Genomic DNA, 9,211 nt, shown 5'->3' with positions numbered 1-9,211 from the left:
GTTAAAAAATACCGCAATTTATCATAACGATTCCTAGTTTGCCTGAAAACGTCACATTTCAGAGATGTGATCGACCCTGGATGGACTGTGTTTAATACTATTTTAATTGGTCAGGTCGACAGTTCAAGTATTCGTGTTTCAGGCCAGCGCCCTTTTACAAACTTGGCTCGATCTCGCGTTCCTCTGAAGTGTCTTTTCGAGGCAACTTTTTGTCTTGTTATTCATGGCCACCCTAAAGATTTGTTGTTGTTCTTAGATGAATCTCTTGTATTTTTCTCTCAGCTGTCTTTCTTCTCTCTACTCTCAAGTCAAAAGGCCTGTTTGTGGTGGGTGTTCCTCCTCCTCCCTCTCCCTTCCCCTTCTGAGGCCCATTATCCTGCCCCTTCCGGCCAGGCTGAAGTCAGGCCCATCACCCAGGTCAAACTCGAGACTGATCCTTTAGTCCGTGCGGATTTACCCCTTTTGTCCTCGAGTCTGGTCTTCTGGTTCTGGGCGTTCATGTCGGACCCATCGGGCCCTTCAGCGGCCGATCTGTACAACGACGCGCGTTTCACGGCCGATATTTCGACTCGCATGCGCGTCCCCGACCGCATCGTCATGTCCGGCGAGTCTAGTCCCACCCACAGCACGGCCAGTGGGTTCAGTTCGGGCTCCACGGGCCACACGGGCAAGCTCAACGACCTGGGCATGGCTCGTCGCGATCCGCGGCTGGACATGCAGGTGCCGGATCGGATCCTGTTGGCCGGTGGGCACGCCCACATTGCCTCCAAGAGCACGCCTCGGGAGCTGCAATTGGAAAGGGCCTTTCTGCCGCCCACTTCCGAGCAGGTCCGGGTGTCCACGCCCCCTAGAAGTATCCGATTGGATGAGCACGCCTTTCCTTCGGCGGCCGAAGAGGATGCCTACTCGAACTCGACGTTGGAAGGACCTGAGGATTACTTCCAGTCCCATCGGAACGCCGGAGGGTATCCGCGTCCCAGCCAATCCTCGCCTTTGTCGGAGGCGGGTCAGAATTTGAAGGAGGCCCATGCCCTGGCTCTGATGTCAGACACATTGCCCGACTCGTTTCAAGCTCAACAACTGCCCAATCATTTGAGTCCGGGGCAGGAGATGCAAATGCTCCGACGACAATTGGCTAAGCTCAACCATCGCTTAATGGCAGTGGAACTGGAAAATCAGCAGCAACAGCAACGTGAAATGATCCTGACCGTGCTCGTGTCCGTCTACTTCATTGGCAAAGTGGTCATGTGGGTGAATCGATCCCTGTGAAGGAAGCGGTCGCCTCCGCTCGTACCGTCAAACAATCCTTTCATGATTCACTCGTTGAGCCAATACACCCACCCAATTGAATTGGCATTGGCCATCATCACTTACGATACATCCATTGACCAGCACACATCTATATTTAGTCATCGTTATAGTTTGACGAGAACCATTCTGATGGGCGGTCCGTGGCCTTTGTCCTGACCTGTCCTTCTCTTTATCTATTTTGGGGCACTTTTGATCTGACTTCAGGAAAAATATATCCATCAATTGGCCACCATCATTATCGGCTCTTCCTGATATTATTATAACTCTTTAATCAATAAACGAAGTTAAAGCGGGTTCTTTGACTGCATGAAGGGCGTAATTAACCCGATTCACCGGGATCCAATGCCAAGTATTGAAGACGGGCATATAAACCATCCCTTGAACGGATCGGGTTCGGCACCCGGCCGCATTCAACCACCCCTCCAATTCCTCGGGTTGGACGAATTTCTGCCAATCGTGCGTGCCTCGGGGTAAAAGCCGCAAAACGTACTCGGCCGCCACAATCCCGGCCAGGTACGACTCCTGGGTGCGATTCAGCGTGGTAAAGAATAGGGATCCCCGCTCACGCACCAATTGACTACACGTGTGCACAAACAAAGGCTGTTGATCCACGTGTTCGATGACCTCCGAGGCCACCACGGCATCAAATTGAACCTCGGGATTCCGCTGGCAGAAATCTTCGGCCGTGCAAGCTTCGTAGGTGAGTCGTTCGCGAATGGCTTCATCTTGATGAGCGTGTTCCTGAGCAATGCGTATATTCTCCTCAGCCGCATCTAAGCCCGTGACTGTGGCTCCTAGACGGGCTAAGGGCTCACTGAGGAGGCCACCACCACAGCCTACGTCCAAAATTCGCAAACCCGTCAGATCTCGACCAGTTTGAGCTTGATCCTCTGGAATTAATCCGGTTTGAAGTAGGCCTTGACGCACCAGGGACACTCGGAGGGTGTTCATGCTGTGTAAGGGTTGGCAAGGACCTTGAGGATCCCACCAGGACTGAGCCATGGCCCGAAATTTGTCCACTTCGTCGGCGTTGAAAGAGGTCGAAGTGGACCAGAGATGAGGGTCAAATTTGAACTTGTCTTCATTGGGCGTGGTTGACGAAGGTGAGGCGTCATCCCGAGTGCTAAGATTTCGAGCCCAGGGGCGGGGGAAACGACGAGCCAGTGCGGATAACACGCAGACCGTCGTCAACATCGTGCTAGAAATTTGGAACTGGTGAACCGACGAAATAAAAACACATTGGATAATATTTTTCAAGGTGACTGACAAGATATTTCAATGATATTCGGAGCCCTTGATATGATCATAGCAATTGGCTTGAGCTTTGATAACTTTTTGAATATCCTCCAAGATGGTTTTTACTTGGTTTATTAACCCATATTTTGCCTCCACACTTCTTTAATTTTAGACTTATTTGAAAGACGAAAATAGCTCTGCTGTGACTTCTTTGTAGCCCTGAACTTTTCATATGTTTTGGTAAAACACTCGCTTAAGTAGTAGCTAGCTGAAGAGATGTTTATGCGATGATGCCCAAAATATGGACACTTGGAGACATTTGGCTAAGAAAGTCAATCAAATCTTTGGTTGCATGACAAGGAATTTGTTTTTCGATGGAATTGCATTTCTTATGTAAAAGATCGAAAGTTTAAAGCAAATACACCTGATTGTTCTTCTTCTCTGGATTTCTCCTCAGGGTTAAGAAGTCACTCAGAAAGGAGAACTGATGAGCATGTACCGCAACTCTTCGAAAGCGTTTGCCAAAGTTAGGGATGAAGTTGCTTTTATCCCTAAATTGTTCATTGTTTGATCATGGTCTCGTTTGGAGGCTTACATGCTAGATGGAGCTAGGGACTCTGATAGAGACGTGCAAGTTTCGGTGAGAAGCACTAGAGCCCTCTAAGTTGCACCAAATGATCAAAAGAACTAAAAAGTTGCCAAGCATGTTTTGAATGAGGCACCCCTGCATGGTTTCGTGAGTGCATATATTCAGATGCGATTTGCACCCAGTTGCACCTACTGCGAGTATCAGATAGGTTCGTGAACGCACATTTTGAAATGCGACAGGGTAAAATCTAGTACTATCGCATTAAAATGGTTGTACTCTGTCTTTTGAAGTGCATTACTCCAGATTGACACTGGCAGCCTGCAAGAAATCAGTGTGACAACTACATTTTATTGAGAAATATCATATTTATGCAATTCTAATGGCAAAAGACAGTTTAATGTTGTAAACTAAGATGGCTGAACCCAAGGTGAATCAATAATAGATTAAACCATTCAAAGCTTGGCCTCTTATGCAATCCAAGCATGTTAGGTCTTTTTGGAACCAAACAAAGCCCATGTTCGTTGACAATTGGCAGCCAATCAGATTGCTCGAATTTCATGACGTATACTCAACCTCGCGGGTCTCTGCATTCAGGGTCCCTAGATAGCGCCATTAACTCTCCTCTCCAGAACTCTAAAACTTTGCTCTAGCAAGGCAACAAAATCCAGTCAGTTTGTCAAATGTGTAATTGAATAATAAATCGTCAGTTCACATTTTGAAGCGTTGAGAATCCCCTTCCCAATAACACTTAGGAAGTCTGCAAAGAAAGACAACCATTGAGTTTGACAAACTAAACGAACTGTAAAAGAAAAACTTAAAGAAACAAAATAAAACAGAAATAAAGTTGTGCAATCTTCAGAAGCATGTCTTTTTTTAAATTATTGTTGAGTTAAGTCTCACTTGTCAGATTCATGTAGCCGGATCTGCTAATTATAATTCTTGGGCGAATCAGGAATTATACGAGCATAACAGTCATTTTCAAAAGGATAAGTCTTCCATCTTTATTTTGGGTAATCACCTGTGAATCCAGTCTCAAAATCTAAGTCAAAACTTCAAGTACGAACAAGATGCTTTTCAAATCATTCAAATCAAAGTACCTGCCCGCACAAGAATTTGCCCCAGGTTCTCTGAAAAAAAGTCCCTAACTGGCCTTATGATTGAATCCCTCCTGTCTAGTTTTACAGCTCTCCAGCTCTTTGACTGCATACGAATGAAGGCTCTCCAGGGTTTGAGTGCTCCTCTCCAGCACCAAATGTGTTGGTGCGACTGAGAAGAGAACTGAGGACTGAGGACTGAGGAGTGAGGACCGTCAAGTGCAGATCATCTTCCGATCCACTGACTTCCTTCTTGCCTTCTCTCTCTGTTCTCTCTCTCCTCTCTCTTTACATCTACCAGCCTCCCTCATGGAATCTCAATCTAGTGAAAGAGTGAGTTCAGTGACAGAGGAAGTCTAACAAGAACCTTCGTAGTGGTGTTAGTTGTGTGTCTTCGTTCTCGGATTGTGATTCCCCAGGGCCCTCCCTTGAGCCGTGTCGCGATGAGAGCATGGCCATTGATGTCTTGTTTGCCGTGCGAGGACTTTTGGCCTTCGTAGCCTTCACGGAGTGGACCAATGCCCTGCGTTGTGTGTTCTTCGAGCCCGCTTACCCGTTGGACAAGCTCTTCACCGGTCTCGAGGCCCCTCAGCCCGCCAATCCCGACCTGATTCGGGTCCTGGCCCATTTGTACGCCCTCTTCAGTCTACTCAACGGCTTGATCTTAGCCCATTTGGCCGTATACGCCCACTACCGCCCCCTGGTCAGCCTGGCCTTGAGCTCGGTGGTGGTCAAACTGGTCTGGTTATTGGCCCACATTGGGATTTGGCCCACCATTCGGCCTTCGCCCGAGTTGCTGTTTCCCGTGGTGTCCTGCGGGGTCACGCTTACGGGCGTGATTCTCGTGCCCTGGGCTACGGGCGACACGCCCCTGTGGGTGGCCGGCGACGATGAGAACCGCGAGCTATTGCGGACAATGAACTTGCCCAAGAATCGCTCCCACCGACGGTAGTTGAAGACCACGAAGGTCATGGAAGATTTGAGTGCTTTGGAGAAGACTTTGGTGGGTTCAGTGCTGCCCTGGGACCGATTTTCGGCTTGGGTCCACGGGGTATGTGTGGTGACGTTCGATTTGGAACTGGGACAGGCCATTGAAAGTGTGTATCCCGGTCATGTCCAGTTGTCGGAGCAAGACAAGACCAATATTTGCTACCTGGCCTTTCCGGACTCGAATTCGGGCGTGATGGGCGATTCCCAGTTCCATTTCCGCGTGCGACTTCATCAGCCGCAACGGACGGGTCATTTGCAGCCCAATCGGGTGCATGCTGAGTTCAATCGGCGGTGTCCCACGGCCTTGCAGTTCGATCCAAACTATCTGTTCGGATTCGCCTATTTTCGCCAAGTCAAGGACAGCAGCATTCGTCGGGGTTATTACCAGAAATCCGTGATTCTCTTGAGCAAACTCCCCTTAGTCACGTTCTTCAATCAAGCCGTAAGTGTGATCGCGCGGAAGTTCTACGACCAGGGCCCCGTGGCCTTGGAGGTGGCCTGTCACGATGTGGACCAGTGGGCCTTTCCCATGCCCGGTCATAGCTTCGAGCTCCCTTTGTTGGGTAACCTCTTCCAGGTGCATTTGCCCTCGCTGTCGACCCGATCCGTGGAATCCGGTGGCGAGACTGTCACGTTGTCCCCGCATTACGGCGACATGCTGCCCGTGCTCTCGGAGGTGGATATATTCACCTGTCTCTTTCCTGTGATTGAACACATCCACAACATCTGGGAGCTCGTGCTCACGGCCGAACCCTTGGTGGTTATGGGCTCGACCCCGACCATGTGCTCGGCCACTGTCCAGTGTTTGACCACCATCATTTACCCGTTGAGCTACTGCGCCGATTATCGTCCGTTCTACACCATTCACGACTCGGACTTCAAGGACATCACGGGTAGTAATTCGAGTGCACTGCCGAACATCATGCTGGGCGTCACCAACCCGTTCTTTGGGAAAGCTCTCTCCCACTGGCCTCATTTGATCCGCTTAGGAGAGCAACAAACGAACGGTCAGATGGGACAGATCCTAGGCGGGACACGTTCGCCCAATCATCGGGCAGCCAAGATGAAGAGCGTGAGCAAGTTCAAACTGGACTCGAAACCCGGAGTGTTCTCGCAGACCAAGACCCTCTTGGACCGGGACAAGGGCATTGTCAAGCAAATCATCAAAGGCGCGCAAACCAAACGCCCGGCCGAGGTCCAATCGGCTCTGATTCGTCGGCATTTCCTCGAACTCACGCAGACGTTCATCATTCCCTTGGAGCGTTACATAGCTAGTTTGATGCCGTTGGCCAAGAACATCTCGCCTTATCGGGCAGCTCCCAAAGTCAAGCCATTCAGTCCCGAGGACTTTTTTGCCTCCCTCGACTCCAACGGGCCCCAACTGACGTCGACCATCAAGGGAGATTGGGTTGGGTTGTATCGGAGGTTCTTTAAGAGTCCCAATTTTGTCGGCTGGTACAATCAACGACACCGCGAGGTTTCTCACAAGCTTCAGGTGCTCCATCTGGAATGTCTGTCCGAAGCCACCATCGAGCACTGGATGGCCGACAAGGAAGAGGTTGAACTGGTGGACATGGTCTTGAGGATTAGAAATAAGCTCGATCAATCCGAGGAACTGAATCTGCCCGATATCGTGTGCGAACGCTTGAACACGCACGTGAGCAAGATCGTGAGCACACTCCCTGATGATCTCCAGTCCGTGCTCCTGAAAGGCACGGTCACCATAGCCGCATCTCAACCGTCCAGTCCCCCGAACGGCTCGTCGACCCAGGATCAAAGTCCAACCACTTCGGAGGCGTCCACGTCGATATCTGAATCGGCCGAATCGGAGCCGTCGAAGGCCACGAAGCAAAAGCAAGTCCATTTAGAAGTTCCCACCACCTCATAGACATTTCTATTTGAAGGGTCTAGGCCCGCACCACCAAACAATTCTTCATTCTTCATTATTCATATTCATATAATGCTTGGCTTGGATATTGTAAATGTGATATTGGAGAGGGCACCGTTCAAATTTTCACCACCACCAAAATTTTCGGGCCCGAGGGAAATAAGAACTGCATATCGATACCAGGTGGATTTTGCGATGTGCCCGAACCCTCAACCAAACTATAAATGTGTAGAACGTACCATGCTGATATTTCTCTCAACATTGGGTTACGCTAATGTTCATGTATTTAGCGGTCATTGACTATATTCTTATATACACATACACAAGATGAATGGAGTTCAACAATATATTCTTCCCTGTACTAACAATCGATTCATGGCCGCCCTATTTGTCTTAGCCGTCTTTTCAGGTAGGTTTGACGAAAAAGAAGTACTATCTTGATGGAAACATCATCACATTTGATCAACTGATCATCAACTCAAAAAAGCTAGAGGTCACTTCTGGGCGACAAGTCAGACTTTCTTCATTATCTCGCTAGACCCTGAAAAGGTTGCATAGATTATAGATATAGATTTAAGCCCCTAAAGACCTTCCAAAAGATAACGGGTAAGCGTTCAATTCATTGCATTGGTAATGAATTTCATTCATTGTGTCAACCTATCTGAAGGACCTGTCTGAAATTTTTCTTTCAGTTGGTTCATGCCTGATTTGTTATTTCTTCTCCCCGTGGTATATTTTTTTATTCATTCATCTCTTGAGACATCGGAAGTTTTTATTTCAAGGTATGAAGTGGCTTTCGTCCATGTGATAACGTAACATTTTCGCTGGCTTTCTTGATGGATCGGGCAATAGAACACAAATAGTTCATATTGGGCTCCCTGACTTTCCAACATCAACAAAGGCATTAAAGGCACCAAAAAGGCACATGTGACAAAACTAAGACAAAAAAACCATAACAAACCCAAATTGAAGATCTCCAAAATGAGCGACGATCTGGATTTCTCGGATTTGGAAGAGTACTCGGATGATTCGGACTTGGAGTGCATGGAACATGAAGAATTCGATGACGACAAAGAGATCGGCTCAGGCGCGTGGAAGAAGGCCAAGACCGCGTCCACCTCATCCACGGGCTCGTTGGCCTCGGCAGCCAAGAAGAAGATCACGGAAAACAAACACATCGAAGACATGAAAGCCATGCTAGGTCCGTGTTCATTACTCATCATCCCTCACGGGCTAACACGGGTCTCTCACACTTCATTTCAGGTTTAGAGGCCTATCAACAGAAGCAAATCACCCGACGAGAACGCAAGAGGCGGGCCAAAGATCGGGCCAAGGCCCGTAAAGCCCAAGCCACGCCTAATGTGATCCAAACCCTAGCTACCCGGCTCAAATCCTCGGTCTCAGCCCCGGAAATTGTGGCCTACGAAGATCCTCGTCGGAAGCGTCAACGAGCTAAAGCTGCGGCGGCTGCGGCGGCTGCGGCGGTCGAAGGGTTGCCGCGCAGTCAAAGTACTGTAGCTTTGCCGCCCGATCCCGATACGAACACGGGTGAGGAGTTGTCCATGAAGCAAGCCCGATTTGAAGTGTTCCGCTTTGGTCTGCGCGGGTTGGACAAGGCCAGTCGAGAGAGTGCCCAAGTCTCGGAGTTGATCCGGTTGGGGGCGAAACCACCCAAGCGACCTTGTGTCAATTATAGTGAGCTGAAGGTCCAGCGGCAAGCCGAGAAAGAGGAGGCGCTCCACATGAAAACATTGGAAAAGATCTCGGGCGTGAAGACCAGTGGCCGACGGCCGGGTGGACAGGGCAAGGGTCAGAAGCGGAAAACCAGCCAGACGGCGGGCGTCAAGAAGAACAGTAACAATAAGGCCGGTAAAGCCGGAGGAGTCAAGGGCAAGGGCTTCCGCGAGTCTATACAGGCCAAGATGGGCAAGTTTGATGGCGGCATGCTCAAACTTAGTGCCAAGGATATAGCCAAGATCAAAGGGAAATAAATAGAACTCTATTACCAGACTTACATACTTGCGACTCATTTCGTATTTACACTGTAAAGGCCAACTTCATTGGCGTGTAGCCATCAATCCCTACTCGACCTGGCATACTACT

General features: G+C 49.2%; 5 protein-coding genes across 5 annotated transcripts; 4 read left to right on the top strand and 1 right to left on the bottom strand.

Moving 5' to 3' along the window:
• Positions 1 to 274: 274 nt before the first annotated feature.
• On the top strand, positions 275 to 1,546 carry LOC131889022 (transport and Golgi organization protein 11-like). The gene has a single exon (XM_059238006.1). It carries the CDS (start codon positions 499 to 501, stop codon positions 1,267 to 1,269), a length of 771 nt encoding a protein of 256 aa, XP_059093989.1. The 5' UTR covers positions 275 to 498; the 3' UTR covers positions 1,270 to 1,546.
• Positions 1,547 to 2,572, bottom strand: LOC131889021 (ubiquinone biosynthesis O-methyltransferase, mitochondrial-like). Its single transcript, XM_059238005.1, has one exon. It carries the CDS (start codon positions 2,503 to 2,505, stop codon positions 1,579 to 1,581), a length of 927 nt encoding a protein of 308 aa, XP_059093988.1. The 5' UTR covers positions 2,506 to 2,572; the 3' UTR covers positions 1,547 to 1,578.
• A 1,834-nt stretch (positions 2,573 to 4,406) lies between these two features.
• Positions 4,407 to 5,182, top strand: LOC131889024 (uncharacterized). Its single transcript, XM_059238007.1, has one exon. The coding sequence runs from the start codon at positions 4,682 to 4,684 to the stop codon at positions 5,180 to 5,182; it is 501 nt and encodes a 166-aa protein (XP_059093990.1). The 5' UTR covers positions 4,407 to 4,681.
• An 18-nt stretch (positions 5,183 to 5,200) lies between these two features.
• LOC131889017 (protein DENND6B-like) lies at positions 5,201 to 7,476 on the top strand. The gene has a single exon (XM_059238000.1). The coding sequence runs from the start codon at positions 5,201 to 5,203 to the stop codon at positions 7,106 to 7,108; it is 1,908 nt and encodes a 635-aa protein (XP_059093983.1). The 3' UTR covers positions 7,109 to 7,476.
• Positions 7,477 to 7,785: 309 nt separating this feature from the next.
• LOC131889020 (uncharacterized protein C1orf131-like) lies at positions 7,786 to 9,122 on the top strand. The gene is made up of 2 exons (XM_059238004.1): positions 7,786 to 8,309; positions 8,372 to 9,122. The coding sequence occupies exons 1-2, from the start codon at positions 8,090 to 8,092 to the stop codon at positions 9,097 to 9,099; spliced, it is 948 nt and encodes a 315-aa protein (XP_059093987.1). The 5' UTR covers positions 7,786 to 8,089; the 3' UTR covers positions 9,100 to 9,122.
• The last annotated feature ends 89 nt before the right edge of the window (positions 9,123 to 9,211 follow it).

Source organism: Tigriopus californicus, chromosome 10 (genome assembly GCF_007210705.1).
Source record: "Tigriopus californicus strain San Diego chromosome 10, Tcal_SD_v2.1, whole genome shotgun sequence".
NCBI lineage: Eukaryota > Metazoa > Arthropoda > Copepoda > Harpacticoida > Harpacticidae > Tigriopus > Tigriopus californicus.
This window is presented reverse-complemented; position numbering and strand designations above follow the sequence as displayed.

Coding starts and splice junctions, on each gene's coding strand:
- LOC131889021 (XM_059238005.1), bottom strand. CDS start 2,505: ATGTTGACGACGGTCTGCGTGTTATCCGCACTGGCTCGTCGTTTCCCC.
- LOC131889022 (XM_059238006.1), top strand. CDS start 499: ATGTCGGACCCATCGGGCCCTTCAGCGGCCGATCTGTACAACGACGCG.
- LOC131889017 (XM_059238000.1), top strand. CDS start 5,201: ATGGAAGATTTGAGTGCTTTGGAGAAGACTTTGGTGGGTTCAGTGCTG.
- LOC131889024 (XM_059238007.1), top strand. CDS start 4,682: ATGGCCATTGATGTCTTGTTTGCCGTGCGAGGACTTTTGGCCTTCGTA.
- LOC131889020 (XM_059238004.1), top strand. CDS start 8,090: ATGAGCGACGATCTGGATTTCTCGGATTTGGAAGAGTACTCGGATGAT. Junction 8,310..8,371: donor AGACATGAAAGCCATGCTAG/GTCCGTGTTCAT, acceptor ACTTCATTTCAG/GTTTAGAGGCCTATCAACAG.